Source organism: Tachysurus vachellii, chromosome 26 (genome assembly GCF_030014155.1).
Source record: "Tachysurus vachellii isolate PV-2020 chromosome 26, HZAU_Pvac_v1, whole genome shotgun sequence".
NCBI classification, from domain to species: Eukaryota; Metazoa; Chordata; class Actinopteri; order Siluriformes; family Bagridae; genus Tachysurus; species Tachysurus vachellii.
In genome coordinates, this window is record NC_083485.1 from 9,986,000 (window position 1) to 10,005,354 (window position 19,355).

Consider the following 19,355-nt stretch of genomic DNA (forward strand, 5'->3'; position numbering starts at 1 on the left):
TACAGAGCTACTTCTAACAACTCAAACAAGAAAACCAACAATTGATAATTACAATGTTTTACGTAATAATATTGTTATAATTATTGTTGATTATCTCCTAGCCATATGTTGGGATATTATTGAGAGCATGACGATGTCGCTTTAGTCCGAGCGTCAATGTCACAAAAATTCTCCATGATAAACAAGCAGAGAATGAAATGCGTTATATATTTCAATACTGTATGACACACAGTTGCACTATAGTGACCAGATATCTAAGCAGATTTATAGTGAATGTGGGTTTGTAGTTTGTTCGCTCTTATAAGACAATAAGGATTGAAAACAATAAAATATACGATACAGTTGTTAAACTTTCGGAGTTAAACTTTCAAGGACCGAAAGTAACAAATCTGGTAAACATGTAATATCGATCTCTTGATGCGAATCGTGTGCGATTACAGCATATGCTACAGAAAATAATACACACCTATACAATCATCAGTAGTATAATATCTTATATACTCTCCATCCATTTTTAGTTCCAGTCCACTAATCTGATTGGTCAAGTAATGCTTGAGTGCTTTTTATTTACTGTAACCACACTGAGACATTTGACTCACGCCTATACACCTGCACATGTATGCAGTTATCCAGTCAACCGGTCATGTAGCAGCAGTAAATATATAAGTAAGTATATAATCATGCAAATACAAGAGGTCAAAAGCTTAAACTGGATGGTTTTGTCATAGGATCACTTCACAGAAGGAAGTAACAAGCCGGAATCAGGATGTTGAATCTTTGTTTGAGCAAAAGCACTTCCTCGTATAGTTTAGACTAACAAATCCTGTGTACAGCTCTAATCTTCTCATGTTCTCATGTTCTCAGGTGTTTCTTCAGTTTTAGAGTGACGAGGTAGATCCAGATGACTTCGGTGTGAGGTGAGTCCACTTAAATCTGTTTCTAATTCTAAATGTGCTTCCACTGTTTTGGAAAATGACATGGCATTATTATATAACAGCTTAAAAGTGCATAGAAAGCACATCCTGTGTGGGCAGAATGGCTGATTTGATTTTGGATGGTGTGGGTAGCGTCTTGTTTCAGTTTCATGCTGTTTGCCGAACATACGCGCATGCTAATTATCCCTGCCTCGCACTCATTTAGCCCAAGCACTGTGTGCTTTGAGAGTAATTAACTAGACCCATCCATATGCTTCTTTTCTATTGGTTTACAGTCGGCTCCGAAAATATTGGCACCCTCGGTCAAAGGCAGCTGTCTTTGTTGTTAATTCGATTAATGTAACCTTTCATTTAAATCAATTTTTTTTAAAGAAAGAAAGACCTCAACAAAGCCATGTTGTAATTATTGGCACCCCTAAACAAAGTTAACTAATGTAATGCTAGAATGCTGGTGCTACACAGGCTAGAAATATTTAACGAAAAAACATGGAAGATATAAATAACAGATTAAAGGAAAAATGAATACAAATGAAATATAACAGGCAATGACTATATAAATGTATAAAAAAAAAGATATAGCTTCATGTCTAAAAAATGCCTGAATCCTCTTAGGCAGAAATCGAGTCTCCAATCTACAATTCGTCTACAACTTCATGCCAAACTTCTATTTCAAACACATACAAGAAGAACGCTTTATCTTCCATCCAAGCACTAGCATAATTATCTGGAGTTCTGTGGTCAGTAATTTTGCAGCTGACCTGCACACAGTTATTCCAACATACACAGCAGCATGGCTCTTTAATCCTTTTTTATGAAAGAGAGTCAATGAGGCACTTTTTTTGTAAAACGAGCAGAATCGAATAAGTTTCATTTATTTAAAGCTCTTTCAAAAAAAAAAATGCAATGATTACGAGTTAAAAAACCCAAATAGACTCTGAGTAAAAATGGAAAGTAAATAAAAGGCAAAGGAAATGCAAAGAAGGAATAAAAATAAGGGTCATACAAAATAGCATTACATATGTGTGTGAATTATATAATAATAATAATAATAATAATAATAATAATAATAATAATAATAATAATAATAATAATGTCAATAATATTTTTTTAAACAAGAGTGGCAATAATTCAGGAACTGATGGTTATATCACTTGCTGTTCCCTGAACATGATCCCTTTAGTATTAGATACTAAGCCCATGTTATTGGATTTGAAGCCCTCTGTAAGAGCCGGTCAGAGAAGCACTGGTGCTGCTGACTTGAGGAAAAACAATAAGAGAAATACAACTTTTGCACACCAAAATTTGCTTTCATATTACTTTATCAAAACTGAGTAATAATTACGAATTTTTACATTTCTTGCTAGTGGATCTGGTCTCATTAGTAGCAAGATCTCTGAAATTCTTTGTATCTCTTGACACTATTCAGATCTTTTATTGTGTATTAGCATCACCAACGAGTCCTGATAATGATAAAGTGGCTGCTTAGCCAGATTTATAAACCCTTTTGTGTTTGCGCTCCTGATAAACCTTAATGTCAACAAATATCTCTTATTAGCTTTATTCTGATTATATACACTTTGAGTTTTTTTTTCCTTTTCAATCCAGTATCAAGAGTTTACATTTCATTCTGAGCGCGTATATTTCATTCAGAGTGTGTACTAGCGTAGTACTGAAGGTGACTGAGTTTAGGTGTGTGTAATCAGTAGTCTGCCGAATGTGAACCTGAGAGACCTCTGGTGTTGTAGTCCTCAGGGACTTTGTTGTAGTCATCAGGGGCCATGTTTGTAGGCTGTGCTGGATTCTGAGATCCAAGTCAAACATGACATGGAATAAATAATTACTTTAATCACAGAAATTACCTCAGAAAGTACAAAAAAAAGTCCTCCTGCACATTATTATTTTAACATAAAAGTTCATTTTCACATTCAGTTTGGAAAATATTAATTCGCTGAGCTCTTGTATAAGCCTTCATGCCTTTTGAAAAAAATAAAAACACCAAAAAACAAATTTTTGAAACCTATGAGGTTGTGCTGTGAATATCAACTTGGCTTCAACTAATAACTTGGCTATTGAAGCAAAAAGTAGTATAAATAATAGGATGTATATAAAAGTATGACATGCATCGTACTATTCAATTCAATTCAAATTTATTTGTATTTGACATTGTCTCAAAGCAGCTTTACAGAACATACGAAGCATAATACAGAAAGTTTGTATTTGTCCCTAATGAACAAGCCTGAGGTGACTGAGGCAACTGTGGTGAAGAAAAACTCCCTTAGATGATAGAGGAAGAAACCTTAAGAGGAACCAGACACAAAAGTGAACCTCATCCTCATTTGGGTGACACTGGAGGGTATGATTTATAAATTGTTATAAACACCGGAGAGAGAGTATTAAGGACAATGTACATTAAAATATAATAAGTAAAAATATAAATCTACTAAAGTTCTATTTAGTGTCATTTTATCTATTCAATTCAATTTATTTGTATAGCGCTTTTAACAATTTCCCTTTGTCTAAAAGCAGCTTTACAGAAGTATGGAAACAGAAGAGAGAGAAAAATAAATAAATAAATAAATAATAAAACATAAGGATAAAAATAAATAAATGAATATATACAATTAAAGTTTAAAATTAATTGAAAAAAGATTAACTTAAAATTTATGATACTATACAGTATATCTATCCCTATCCTTATTGAGCAAGCCGGCGGTGACGGCGACAAGGGAAAAACTCCCTGAGATGATATGAGGAAGAAACCTTGAGAGGAACCAGGCACAGAAGGGAATCTCATAGTCATTTGGGTTACACTCTACAGTGAAAAATCTAAATAATGTCCTTTCTACAACAGTTTATAATAGTGCAGCCAAGAGCTCCTGAGGAACTAATGGGTCATCGTAAACTCTGAGTTCAGCACAGACCTGATTGCTGATAAAGACATACAGCTGACTGACACAACATTGGTTCAAAAGAAGGCATGACAGTCTCCGGGTGGCTTCATACACAACAGTCCCATGAGACACTGGCTGACCATGTAGATCAATCCCTGACCACCGGGCGACAAGACTCCAGCCAGCAGTAGAACAACAGGATTGACCTAGTAGCTCCGTAAGAAGACATTTTTCAACTGTTGTAATTATTGCTGGCTATTTTGTTTTCTTTGCAAAAATCTGAGTGTATCAAAAATCATATGCAAACAGCATGTGTACGTTTAACTGAATGTTTAAATATTATTGTTTGAAAAATATTTGTATATTACAGTATGAGTATATAGAGTACTTCAGTATGTCAGACGTGCCTGGGCTTTTTAACGGTGTATACCATCAGAATGTTTTTAGCGATGTAACATGCCACAGCATCAGTAATATCTTTCCATCGAGGCTCCTGCTTATCATATGGGATACAGTGGGAAAATGTGTCTGCTATGTTTACCTGCTTCTTAGTCAGTGTTTTGGGGCTGCCGCTGTCTTGTTTACCTTGCAGCGCCACACACGCCTCCCATTCAACAACGTGGTTCTGTTTGAGGTGCTGGAATAAATTAGTCGTGCTGCTTCCTTTAGTTGCCACAAACTTCATACAAATTTTACAGCAGGCTTTGGCTTGTTCAACGTCTGAAGTTGCGAACCCGAAACATTTCCATACGACTAAAGAAACCGAGCCTCTCTTGGAAACCAGCTCATTGGTTTTGTCAGAGCACACTGCCATGCTGTATTTCTTATTTCCCATGTGTGAATCCCGGGGTGGGGGTGGTGGATGTTTTGGGGAAATAATCGTGCAGCTCTAAGGACACCCAATCTATTCTATCAGCTATGAGGATTTTTTTTTGAGTTGCACAGCTAAAATGGGTCTTAAATGCAGACATTTCATAAAACATTTCTATTTTAACATATACTGAACAAACCCTGCACATCTGTACTTTAACATGTACTGAACAAACCCTGCACATCTGTACTTTAACATGTACTGAACAAACCCTGCACATCTGTACTTTAACATATACTGAACAAACACTGCACATCTGTACTTTAACATATACTGAACAAACCCTGCACATCTGTACTTAAACATGTACTGAACAAACCCTGCACATCTGTACTTTAACATGTACTGAACAAACCCTGCACATCTGTACTTTAACATATACTGAACAAACCCTGCACATCTGTACTTTAACATATACTGAACAAACCCTGCACATCTGTACTTTAACATATACTGAACAAACCCTGCACATCTGTACATTAACATATACTGAACAAACCATGCACATCTGTACATTAACATATACTGAACAAACCCTGCACATCTGTACTTTAACATATACTGAATAAACCCTGCACATCTGTACTTTAACATATACTGAACAAACCCTGCACATCTGTACATTAACATATACTGAACAAACCCTGCACATCTGTACTTTAACATATACTGAACAAACCCTGCACATCTGTACTTTAACATATACTGAACAAACCCTGCACATCTGTACTTTAACATATACTGAACAAACCCTCTACAAAACATCTGTACTTTAACATATACTGAACACACACAAATCTATATTCATAAGATTTTTATTATATTTATATATATATTTTTTTTTAATAAATTTTAAAAATCGATTTTATATGTTGTCCCTTTACTACCTATACAGGTAAATTCTATTTTCATTTTCATTTTCATTTTATTGTATTTTTATTAGGGGGACACGGTGGCTTAGTGGTTAGCACATTCGCCTCACACCTCCAGGGTCGGGGTTCGATTCCCGCCTCCACCTTGTGTGTGTGGAGTTTGCATGTTCTCCCCGTGCCTCGGGGGTTTCCTCCCCCGGTCCAAAGACATGCATGGTAGGTTGATTGGCATCTCTGGAAAAATTGTCCCTAGTGTGTGATTGCGTGAGTGAATGAGAGTGTGTGTGTGCCCTGCGAAGGGTTGGCACTCCGTCCAGGGTGTATCCTGCCTTGATGCCCGATGACGCCTGAGATAGGCACAGGCTCCCCGTGACCCGAGGTAGTTTGGATAAGCGGTAGAAAATGAATGAATGCATGTATTTTTATTATATTTTTAGGACACTTTGCCCAGTGTGTGGTTGTGTATGTGACCAATAAAATACGAATTTGAACATGAAAATGTAAACTCATTTCTTTGCTGTAAAACTCCACCCAAACTGATGCATCACCTTTCTGTCACGAGCGCGGGGGTAAAAACGGACCCAAATGCTTAACAAAAACAGGGTTTATTAAATAAAGGAACACTAAACAGGACGAAGACAAAGACAACAGCAGACAAAGACAACAGGGGAAAAGACAAGGGCGGGGCAGACACGTGAACAAGGAACATAAACAAAAGGCACATGGCCAAAGTCCAGGCAGAGTCCTGACAGTACCCCCCCCTCGAGGCGCGGCTCCCGTCGTGCCAATCTGTCAGTCCCGACGGGTCCGGGAGGGGGGAGCAAGGCACACGGCGAGGCAGGTTGGGGGAGCAAGGCACACGGCGGCGCAGCCAGAGTGGCTGAGCGATCAGGAGGGCCGAGCGACCTCCACAGCCGATCAGGAGGGCCGAGCGACGTCCACAGCCGATCAGGAGGGCCGAGCGACGTCCACAGCCGAACAGGAGGGACACAGCCGAACAGCCGAACCCCCGAACCAAACCAAATGTGAAGCGGCGCCCCCCACCGGACAGGTGCGGGGCGATGTCACAGGACACTGAAAAAACAAAACAAAACTCGGGCTGGTGACATGGCTCGCAACCAGGAAGTAAGGCAGCGCCCCCCGCGGAAAAATCGGATGCAGAGCGGCGTCCCTCACCGGAAAAATGCGGACTGATGCCACCAAAACCGCGAAGTCCAGGGAAAAAAATCCAATAAGAAAAAAAAAAATTGCTCCCAATATCAGCCGGTCCAAGCTGCAGCTGTCCTGCTGGGTCCTGGTCTGGCGGAATCCTTCTGTCAGAACACGGGATAAAAACGGGCCCAAATGCAGGACAACTAAACAAAAACAGAGATTTATTAACTAAAATAAAAACCACGAAACAGGACAAAGACAAAACCAGACGAAGACAACAGGGGATTCCGCGCTGCACAAGGCAACGTGGCTCAACTAAATAGTACAAATAATTATTCAGACATAAGGGACAGGTGTGCAGAGGCGGGGAGGAAAAGACAAGGGCGGGGCAGACACGTGAACAAGGAACATAAACAAAAGGCACATGGCCAAAGTCCAGGCAGAGTCCTGACACTTTCTGTGTTTATGTGAAAAAAAACATTTACTGGAAATCCTTCTGTTCTAATGATTCTGTCTGAGCTCCATGTAGTCCATTAAAGCCATCAAGCTGAGTTCTTTAGTAATTAATTCATGTCCAATTAGTCAACAGTTATGGGAATTTAATTTGCAGTAATGGATCATTCTTGCTCAAGCTTCATTCCCATTTCTCATTAGTTCTTTATTATTAATTAATGCTTACTTAATGAACAATTGTTATAGTTTTAGGGGCATTGATGGGTAGTTATTGGCTAACCAATGGAACTCTATTCAATTTGTCTATTAGGAAATAGACAGGGAATGTACTGTAGGACTCTGAGAATTTAAAGAACAGTATAAATAACAATATTTAACATTGTTAGAGGTTATTTATAATTCATTATGCAATAGCGTATTTTAATACTTGATTCTGATTGGTCAGATGATGGTAAGAATAACAATTAACAGCAACTATGTCCGTAGGTGAAGTTTTCTAGTAGCATTTTTGGAAGGAGTCTCCAATATCAGCGCTTTGTAACAGACTGAGGGCTTTTTGTGGTGTCTTGAAAACAAAACAAGCTAATTTTTTTTCTCTTGTTCTTTTTGTGAAGATGTTCTGTCAAACAGATGAATCGTACATTATGTGTCTTTGTTTAATTCATGTAAGCACTGGCAAGTTGCTTTGGTTTATGAGTAAAAGACTGATCTGTGCTGTTAGTGAAAGATTATCAGTAACAAGTTTAATTCAATTGTTTTTAGCATAGTTTAGCATGAGTGTAACTCCAGCTTGCTGAGATTATTTATGCACACCTTACAGATACAGCAGTATGTATATTCCTGCATATGCTCTCACTCACAGTCACTGTGATATGTGTGTGTTTATGGTTTATCCATTGATTTACAGCTTTGCCAGTTCTTAGGCAGCTTTTAAAGCAGGTCACGGGCTGGTCAGTGGAGCGGTGTTAAGAGGATCATCAGAAAGTGTCTTCTCTCTCTCTCTCTCTTTCTCTTACACTCTCTCTCTCATTTCTGGCTTTCATTAGTTTTTAATAACTGTGCATGTCCAGAATAAGGGGTTGGAATACATACACAACAGGATGAAAAAAACAGCCAGCAATTTAGGTGCATACACTGATGCAGGCTCGGTACGGCCGGTTGTCAGGGGCGACAGGAAGACCACCTGTTGAGGATCGGTGGGTCGCAGCATCCTTTGCATTCATGGCAGACACCCTTATCCAGAGATACAACTGAGCAATTGAGGGTTAAGGACATTGCTCATGGGATCAGTGGTGGCAGCTTGGTGGACCTGGGATTTGAAGTCTCCACCTTCCAATCAGTAGTCCAACACCTTAACCACTAGGTTATCACATCCACACGTTCACATAGTACAACCTGTGTATGAATGTATAAAAACTGTGATATTATCACTATCCTTTGCTCATTGAGAGGTTTTCAGTCTCTGAAAAACAAACTGTGGAGACAAACTGACGTTTTCAAGATCAAATGGAAATATTGAAGATTCTTGCATCAGACTCGAGGAAAGCAACCGTTTGTTTTAGACAGTGTCATGTCAATCACTCCAGCGGGCGTAGTGTGGGTCAGTGTGACTGTATGATTAATTTGTAACAAACGTGGTGATTCTTTTTTTTAACTTTCATTTTTAATACATTATTGATTGACATGTTCCATCTGAATGACATCTTCCATCTTCCATCTGTCTGTGGATCACCAGCTTCCTGACAGACAGAAAACAACAGGTGAGACTGGGAGGTGTTACCTCCAGCATTCGGACAATCAGCACTGGTGCTCCACAGGGATGTGTCCTCTCCCCACTGCTATTCTCCCTTTACACTAATGACTGCACTTCAAGTGACCAGACTGTCAAACTCCTGAAATTTGCAGATGATACTATGCTCATTGGTCTCATCCAAGATGGAGATGAATCTGCATACCGACGGGAGGTGAAGCGGCTGGTGCTATGGTGCAGTCAGAACAGTCTGGAGCTAAACACCCTCAAAACAATGGAGATGATAGTGGACTTTAGGAAAGACCCCTCAACACTACTCCCCCTCACAATATCCAACAGCCCGGTGTCATCTGTGGAGGCCTTCAAGTTTCTGGGCACTACCACTTCCCAAGACCTGAGATGGGTGTGCAACATAAACTCTATCTTCAAAAAAGGCCCAGCAGAGGATGTACTTTCTACGTCAATTAAGGAAGTTTGGTCTGCCACAGGAGCTGTTGATGCTGTTCTACACTGCAGTCATAGACTCTGTCCTGTGCACATCCATCACCATCTGGTTTGGTGCAGCAACAAAACAGGACAGAAACAGACTGCAACTCACGGTTAGAACAGCAAAAAAAATAATAACCAGAAACCGGGCAGGGAAAATCACTACTGACCCTTCGCACCCTAGACACAACCTCTTTCAGCTCCTCCCTTCTGGCAGGCGCTACAGAACTTTGCTTACTAAAACTGCCAGACACAGGAACAGTTTCTTTCCCCAGCAATCACCCTGATTAACAACTCACCATAATTATATTCACTGCTTCTTATCATAAGTACTGCATTATCAGGACTGTCAGTCATCAAATCATCTGTATATTACACACTACTGCTGCTGTATATTGCACAAAAAGCATAATATTGCACAATATTGTTATTTGTACTCCCACACTTTATGTACATAACTGATCCTTCATATTCTATACTCATATTTTATATATTTTATTCATTCTATATTCATATTTTATACTCATTCTGTCTATATTGTATCTCATCGTCTGCATTGTTTTCTTATATAGTATAGTGTTATTTATGTCTGTACCTTTGAGTCACCAACGATTCTGATTCTGTTTGACATTATGGACACACAATTAATTGATTAGGTAGCCTGCTGGACAAAGATCCATTGTGATGTCCAGTACCATGTTTGTCTACTTCTCTCCACGTACCATATTATCCACTTTCAAAAGTAGCACAATCACATCAAAATATGTTTAATCAAAATGACTTTCACAAAAAAAAAATATATATATATATATATATAATGAAAATTTGATTTTGCATGTTTAAACATGATTACAGGTTAAATGAAAACATTACCTAAAGCATTACCTAAACCTAGATACATTCTTAAATAAAAACATTTGTTTTGCGAGTCGTTTTATTTAAACATAGCTATAGAATAATCACTTCTTTTTGCGAGTCTTTGGATTGAAAATCGATTAAGACTAACTTATTAAATAAAAAACTTAAAAACTAAATGAAAACATTGTGTTTAAATGTAGCTAAAAAAAATAGATGAAAACTCGTTGAAAAAACTTTATGAATCATTATGTTTAAACATAGCTTCAGGTTAGACTTATGACGGTTAAACACAGCTACATATTTAATCACAACTTTGTTTTGCAAGTCAATTTTGTTTCATACAGTAGCTACCTACACAACAGACGTAATTATTTGTCTCTGTTTCTGGTTGCGGACTTTAGTTCTCAATTAAGAATTTAAATGAACCACTGATGAACCTGGTTATTAGTTATAAATTAGGATGGATATTTATTATGTAACTCGTAAGCCAGTGGAAGACTTTAGAGAGATATGGGCAAAGCAGAATTATAGACTACATTGTGAATTTATAGGCATGATTCTTTAATACTTTGTTAGCGTAGTTAGAAGGTAGTTGAAATGTATTTGGAAAGGAAGTAGTTTTCTACTCCAGCCTAGCCGAGTAGATTTTCTGACATCTGTTTGATGCATTATTTGCAGTTCTCTATTTGCCTGCGAGTGAACATGTTCTCTGGAAAGCATACTGGTTTCTCTAGAACTGACCCTTGATGAAACGGCGAGCTATAAATGCAATCGATCAGACGCCGCAACAATGCAGTATGAACGCTAATGTCCTCCTGTGCAATCTGTGGACCATCCACATACTCGTTTTGAAATATGAAGCATTCAAGAGTCTGTAGAGAATAAAAATTGCTCTAAATTCTCTGGCTGCCTTGGATAACCTTGAAACAGTATTGAAGAGGAAATACTTGGCATGCCCCAAATCCGGCTAATTGAGAGTGGATCCCCTGCCATTTGTGTTGTGAAGTTTGAACATTTTGTGTTTCGTCTTTGCTTAGTCATTCAGGCCATCTGTTTTTTTTTTTTTTTAAACCGTAGGCGTGCAGGAGGAAATCTGGTCAGTGACGATAGACAGTGCATGAGTTTTGTTGGCTTTTCTTCTTTTTTAGTTGCATTTGCGTCATTCGAATTCAGTTACCTTGTTACTGTGCATGGTTGAATAATAATCCTCAATGAGAAGTATGTGAAGAGGCTTCTGTGAAGGTGGGAAGATAATTTTACATAATCCCCCATCTCTCGCTCTTTCTCTGTCCATCTCCTCCTGTCTTTCTGTCTGTATTGGTTTGAAGAGCTCTATTGATTTTATTTAATTTTTTATCAGGCAAACAATGGCTTGTCCAGCTGTCCAACTCTGCTTTGATTCTGGAGCTTTGATTTAAATAACATCCATAATTACACACAAAAGAGATCCGTTACACAATAAAACAGTTGGTTTTGCTTTGTGGTGAAGCCTCAAGATGATAGACTAAGCTAATTGGCCATTTTGGCATAGTTCCAGTACTGTAGAGCTGTTTTTTTGTGATATTATTTACACAAAATGATAATATCTAATATAAAAGACCTAAATGTAAGAGTTTATTCATTTTCTACATATTGTCATGATTAACATGACACTTTAATGTAGGACTATTTACTATTTTTATCCACAGGCTGTTTTTCCCCAGTTTTTATTCGTTTGTTTCTTTGTTTTAATTTAGTTTTAAAATTTTAGCCAGAAAATTTCTGTGGAATCTTGAATATAAAAAAACATTTTTTAAAACTATATACTTGTCTAATGTTAGCTAAGTAAAGCATACAATAGGTTTTATTTCATATTACAAAACATTACAGCTCAAAACTTTCTACAAGTTTTTTCTAGATTCTTTGCACGTCATAACGACTATAATACTCCATTAAAGGCAAAGATATGAAAACAAACAAAATAACAACTATACAGTGAAAAAGGGATTTCAGGATGAACTTGTAGCCAGAAACCTTTAGCCCCAAGAAGTTCCTAAGTAAAAGATAGTAAGCATACAAAGCTACTACTACTACTAATAAATAAATAAATGATAAAAAAAAAAAAAAGAGTAAATAAGAAATGTTGTAAATCCCTGAGAATATTCTCATCACAAATCCAGATTAAGATCCTAAAATTCCACTTGGTTTTTATAAGAAATACAAGCTAATTTACTAGCAGCTGTAGCAGCCGACTAGCTGTTTTGGAATGGCAGAAAATTGATGACGTAATTTTCAAATTTATCTCTATTTTTAAAACTATAGGTAATATTTAAAACTTAAACTACCTAAAGTACAGTGCTCAAAGTGATTTTATGTATTCATTTAGTCAGTTAGCTAGTGAACGAATGCTGAGTTTTCAGATGCTAGCAATTATGCTACTTTGATTTGTTTTTATGAAGGGAATGATGAGGTACGTCCTGCGGCAACAGAAAAAATGTGTGCATGTGGTTGAGGGAATACACAGTTCTGGCAAGCAGCAGCACTGCAGCAAGGATGTGTCTGAAACTAGGAGACAAACACACACACACACACACACACACACACACACAACAGCAAATGCACCCCATCTCATCCATACAATTAATCTTGATTATCTCAGCCCTCAAGGAAAGGTTCATTTAGGCACATTTTTTTCAATTACCCACCAGTATGGATGAGTGCTTCTGCCCCTCGCTGTGGCAGTATTCTCAGTGACAGCAGCGTGAGCAGTTACACAACAAAACCTACGCCTTTTTTTTCCGAGCACACGGAATGTCATCTTCATAATAACACTCGGTTAGGATTTCTCTCCTTGATATCACCAGAGTGGAAGGAAAGAAAAGAAAAGGAAAGGAACGGAAAGCAGACTACAAAGTGTTGACTGAGAGAAAACACACTGAACGAAATACCTCAGGGCTTTTTAAAGCTAATCATGCTAACAAGAAGAATCTCATCTCTGTTCCTGTATAGAAGGAGAAAAACAACATGTTTACTCCAAACTCGCGTCTAATGGAACACTGGAAAAATGGAAATTTTTTGAAAGGATGAATAACACACATTTGAACATTCATTTATGAACAAGAGAAGTTAAAAGTGAAGTGAAATCGTTGTACAGAAACTCGCTTCGTAAAACGTATTCATTGAAACTTTTTATTATATTTCACATAAATTGGTGACATTTTTTTCCTCCAGAGTAAAGACAAACATTTTAAATTCTTCTCTGTGGTAATCACATTCAGTACACAGTGAAGTAATCATTACAGCCAACCATTTACTTAACTGCTTTTGAATAATGTGAAGTAAATGGTTTAAAAAAAATCAGTAATTTTTCTAAAGATTTTCTACTAGCCTGCTGCTGTCTATTTGCTATCTTTAGGTCATAATTTTTATCCACTGGAAAGGTGTTTTTTATTTATTTATTTATTTATTTTTCTTTCAACTGGCGTCTTGATTAATTAACCGATGTTAGCTACATACTTGTCTACAATGTTAGCCAATTCAAGCATATATCGATAGATTTTATTTTATATTAATGAGCACAAAAGATATTTCATTTACTTCATAGATAGTAAGGCTGCCCATGAGACCTGAAAGCCCTGAGATCTTGTGAAATGGTGAAAAGAGTGCGGAGCTTTCACGTGGTGTCAGTTATTACTGTGCAACACCTGTGAAAATCATTACATATTAAAATGTGAACCGGTTGATCTTATGTTTAATTGGGAAACTATATTAACCTCTTACTGGTTGTATTTTTAAATGCTAACTCACTCATGCAAAATGCATGAAGAACGGCAGGTCCGCTAATCTCATCTAACTTAATGCATTCGCACAATATCTAGCGGCAGTGTTATACCGTATGGAGATTATTAAATTGTTATATCGTGAAAACCTTATATGATAATAGCAGTATGCAGACTGAAGGGTAACAGGGCGATTAGTTCACATGCAAAATGAAAAGTGGAAGTGTATTGATGTTAAAGTCATGTGAAGTATTTTGTTTATGTGCACATTTATTCTTGTTAGTTCTCCAATTAAAGCTACAATATTTAGAGCATTTTCTCTCTCTTAATCTCTTTCTGTCTCTCTCTCTCCCTCTCTAACCCCCTGTCTCCCTTTTCTCTTCCTCTCTCCCTCTCTTTTTTACTGTTGCTCTCTCTCTCTCTCTCTCTCTCTCTAACCTCCATCTCTCCCCTCTTTCTCCCCCTCTGTATATCTCTCACTGTTCCTCTCTTTCTCACTCTTTCTCTCACTGTCTCTCCTTCTCTCTGTCCCCCACTCCCTCCCCCTTTCTCTCTCTTTGAATTATTTTGCACATTTTAAGTGCATTTCTGAACACTCCAAGAGGAGAAGTGAATCATTTCCCCAGTGTGTACCAAAACTGCACACTACTATTCTCCAGTAGTCTGCCTCTATAACTCTAAAACATAAGGGACTGTTTAGACATATTATTTAGAATAGCTGTGTGTTGTAGGAGATGTATATTGATGTTCTAGCATCACTCTAATTACAGCATCTTTTTAATGATGGGATTTTATTTTCTCTTCACCTGAACAACATTTGGGAACTTTGTTTATTGTGTATCTCTCTTTCTTCTGTGATTGCAGACAGTGAACTGGAGGGCGGGCGGTTGATGAAACCCTCGGTCAAACCTTTTCCACTCTGCTTCTAAGCTCCTCCCAGAGCCCTGTCTCCATGGCGATGAGCAGCGACCCCGGCTACGGGGGACCAGAGCTCGAGCCCGACTCCGACTCCACCTCTTCATCCCCAGTGCCTCTCTCCGCCAAGATGGCCGCCATCACCTTAACTGATCCTTCCCCCAACGGGCTGAGAAATGGCGCGGGGCTTAAGAGGGCTCCACCCCAAAGGCCACACCTCTCCGGCAGGAAGATGTCACTTCAGGAAAGAGGGACCTACCTGTCAGCAGGGGGCGGAGCCGAGCGCATCTCGCACATTTCACCACGTGCTGCACGACGGCCAACTATCGAGTCCAAGCGGGTGTCCATTTCAGACTCGCAGGTGACTTACTGGTTATGTAAGAATGTATTGCTCAACCTTGACACGAACGTTTTTTCTTTCAGTTATTTCTTGACTTCCTGTTTAAATCCTTCCTGTTTGTAATGCCACATGTTTCATTTAAACAGACACGGATGCCCCTGACACTAAAGACAACATTACAGATATACTCTACACCTTAAACAAACTCTTTTAACTCACATTATTGAAAACATATCAGTTCAAATGTCAGTAGTTTTCAGCAGCTGATAAAACAATGGGCCAAAATCCAATTCTAAAATACAAAACAATCGACAACTTATTCTGTTTTATGCACTTAAAAAAGACATTAAACAACAAGAATCGTCATATACCACCATATTGCCTCATTCTCTCTGTTTGCTATTTCTCAGTTTGTCTTTGTCTCTCTATCTCACTCAATCTCAGTATCTGTTTCTCACTTTATGTTCTGTCATCTGTCACTCTGCCTGCCTTTCTTGTCGTCTCTCTGTCTTTCTGTCTGTCTCTCCTGCTATCTGCATTTATCTCCCCTCTGTCTCTCTCTCTCTCTCTCTCTCTCTCTCTCTCTCTCTCTCTCTCTCTCTCTCTCTGTCTGTCAGAGGGACTGCACAGTGGCAGTATGACCGTTGGTCTGGTTTGTTGATTTGTTGCTATGGTTACCGCAGTCTCCGTCTGATCCCCCTTATTTCAGTTCATTATGTCAAGTTTTAAATGGCTTCTTTTCCATGATTCATTTATTCCCCTAGACACGCTGGTTCTTGGTTCCTGTGAGATTTTATCTGAGAATGGATCAGCCCACTAATTAAACATCATTGTATGAAATAGCCAAGCAAAACGGTTTCTGTGTTACCAAATCATTTGATGAAGAGTTTATTGTATGAGTGACATTTCCCGTGTGTGTGTGTGTGTGTGTGTGTGTGTGTTTGTTTTCTTCCTCCTAAGTAAAAGAACATAGTGCTCCTCCATATCTTAGACGTTGCTAATTAATGGTGCTTGCAAAGCAACATTATTACTATTGTGCCGGACAAAACCTCGGCGCGTAACTTGTCCCGCAGCTTTTGTCCTAGACCCATGAATGAGCTGTCAAATCGACCGGCTCATTGAGGAGAGGTGTGCTATGACTTTTCTAAGCGATCCGAGTACCGGTACTTCCGGTACCGGGTCTCAAAGTGGCCTCTTTTCCCATAGACTCCCATTATAAAGTTTGGAGGTTTATAACTTGGCAAGCTTTTGAACTATCTACACCAAACTCATCCAGCTCCTTTAGGGTGATACTCTGAACAAAGTTAAATTGGTGTACCGACTGGCCTTCCGGTTGTGCCGCAGCCCCGCCCCCAAAATATGCAAAATCAAAAAACTTTTTACAACATGGACATGTGACTTATCAAAACACTCACAACAATGAGGGGAACTTCCTCACATGTAATTTGATGACGTCACGTGATGTCACGTGAAAATAAAAAATTAGCACAACATGGACATGTGACACTCAAAAACACTCAACACAATGAGGAAAACTTCCTCAAGAGTATTCAGATGACGTCACATGCTCGTCTTGACTAGCCTCCGGGATTTGCCACGTACAAGCACCATTCACATTTTCTTCAGGAAATGTACGTTCTAGTATTTTTTCTTGTTGTAAAGCGACACATAAATCAGCCTCGCTGTAAGTCTGACACAATTTGGTTTGAGAAACAACGAGAATCATTTTGAAAGTTGGAACCCAAAAGCTGTAAAGACGCGTGTAAAGAGAGCTACACCTAGAGCTGCTTGACAGCCTGTTTATGACCTCGGGAGGCTATGAAATCTGAGCGTGCAAGACTTTCTCTGCAAATTTAACCCTAAAGCCTTCATTATTCGAATTCGATGTATCTGTTAGTACGTGACCTACTGAATGATTGCATTTTTGCACGATCTGTTTTGACACTTCTCGTTGTAAACTGTAAAATCTGACCCGAATCTGTCTTTCATGTGACTCCTGAGTGAATTTGTTCCCTGACACCTCCTGCATACGTACACATCAATATCAGTTTTGCATGATTCATGTTGCATGCATGACAAACTATTTGTAATCTCACATATTGGTGAGATGGTCCATCATAGCAAAAGCAGCAAATGAATTCGAACGTATCTTGGGCCTGTGTTACAGTTTGCTCGGAGGTTTTTGATCAGTTTGTCAGCTGTACATGAGGCTGTAACGGCAAAAAAAAAATACCAGTCTAGCTGTGTGTGTGTGTGTGTGTGTGTTTGTGTGTATGTGTGGTATTTTCCTCTTTGGATTAAGAGCTGTTGAGTATATCTACTCAAAAACAAGTAGCTTGACCACACGGCTGTTATGTTTAAATCTTAATAAGGCTTATTACTTCCTGCCGGATTGATTCCCACCTTCTCACTGCGTGGGGTTTCCTCTGTGTTTTCAAGTCTCTTCTCCAGTCCAAAAAACATGCATTGTAGGCTGATTGCCTGAATCTCTAAATAGACTGGTGTGTGTGTGTGTGTGTGTGTGTGTGTGTGTGTGTGTGTGTGTGTGAATGAGTGTTTGAGTGTGTGTGTGTGTGTGTTTCTTCCCTGCGATAGGTTGGCACCTTGTCCCAGGTGTCTTGTGTCCTGAGTCCCTTGGAAAAGACTCCAGGCTCTCAGTAACCCTGTGTAAGATCAGCAGAACAAATAATGTGACAAATGAAAGGTTTTTTATTAATAATATTATTATTGACATTATGAAGGCTTATTATTATTATTATTATTATTATTATTATTATTTTTATGAAGACTTCTGCCCCATTGCTTTGTTGTTTTTCACTTTATTTTGCCTCGACGTTGTTGCGACAGGTTCGTTCTAATGCCGTTCCATCAGCTGAATGATAAAAACCCCACAATAATCTGACTCTCATGTCAAATAGCCACATCAGATATACTGTATATCTGATCTAGGACCATACAAGAGGTCTGATTTGATAAATATAGGATTGTTTTGTCCACACAGTTCTGTAATAATTAAATGAAGGGGAAATAAAACAGATTTGTATAATATGTATGTATGGTATCAGTCTTTCATTTCTCTTCTTTTCACTTCTTCTTTTACAAGCCCGTGATCTCAGTGTTACGGCTCGGCATTGAAGCAGAGGATGTTTACAGTCTCTCTTTCTCTTTTTCATTTTCACTTCAAAGTCTGTTTATTCACTGCTGGGGCTTTAGCTGTGGCTGACTGACAGGCCGAGGTCAAAGTACTTGCTCTTTAATGCCGTTATGTGAGCCTGCTCTCATCATTGGGTTAAGGATCGCCTCTTTCTCTTTCTGCTCATTTTCTCAATTTCTTCATCTCTTTCTTTTCTTTGCAGTTTTTAAGCCACACACCCTTACTATGTACAATACTTTTTAAAGCATACTAATTTATTTTATTTATTTATTTATTTATTTTAAAACATAAGATATCAAATGGAATAGAACTAACTTTGCTGAATAGAATTTGTTTTTCTACTTGCGTAGATAGATAGATAGATAGATAGATAGATAGATAGATAGATGGATGGATGGATAGGTGGATGGATGGATGGAGGGTTGGATGGAAAGATGTATGGATAGATAGATTGATGGATGAATTAATGGGTCGATAGATGGATGGATTAATGGGTAAAAAGATGGATGGATGGATTAATGAGTGGATAGATGGGTGGATGGATTAATGGGTGGCTGGATGGATGGATTAATGGGTGAATAGATGGATGGATTAATGGGTGAATAGTTAAATGGATAGATGAACAGATGGATGGATGGATTAATGGGTGAATAGATGGATGGATTAATGGGTGAATAGTGAAATGGATAGATGAACGGATGGATGGAGGTATGGATGGATGGATTAATGGGTGGCTGGATGGATGGATTAGAGGGTGAATAGATGGATGGATTAACAGGTGAATAGTTAAATGGATAGATGAACGGATGGATGGATGTATGGATGGATGGATTAAGGGGTGGGTGGATGGATTAATGGATTGATAGATAGATGGTTGGATGGAAAGATGGATGGATGGATGGATTAATGGGTGGATGGAT

General features: G+C 38.5%; 1 protein-coding gene across 6 annotated transcripts in view; it reads left to right on the forward strand.

Annotated features, from left to right (window-relative positions):
• Positions 1-19,355, forward strand: part of camkk1a (calcium/calmodulin-dependent protein kinase kinase 1, alpha a) — a 91,722-nt gene that overhangs the window by 31,060 nt on the left and 41,307 nt on the right. For 5 of the 6 annotated variants that reach the window (XM_060863545.1, XM_060863548.1, XM_060863549.1 and 2 more), the window contains exons 2-3: positions 865-917; positions 14,891-15,302. In XM_060863545.1, coding sequence (XP_060719528.1) covers positions 14,979-15,302 — 324 coding nt within the window. In that variant the 5' untranslated portion in view covers positions 865-917; positions 14,891-14,978. Of the gene's footprint in view, positions 1-779; positions 918-14,890; positions 15,303-19,355 lie in introns of those variants that run through there. The other variant, XM_060863546.1, reaches the window with a different exon arrangement.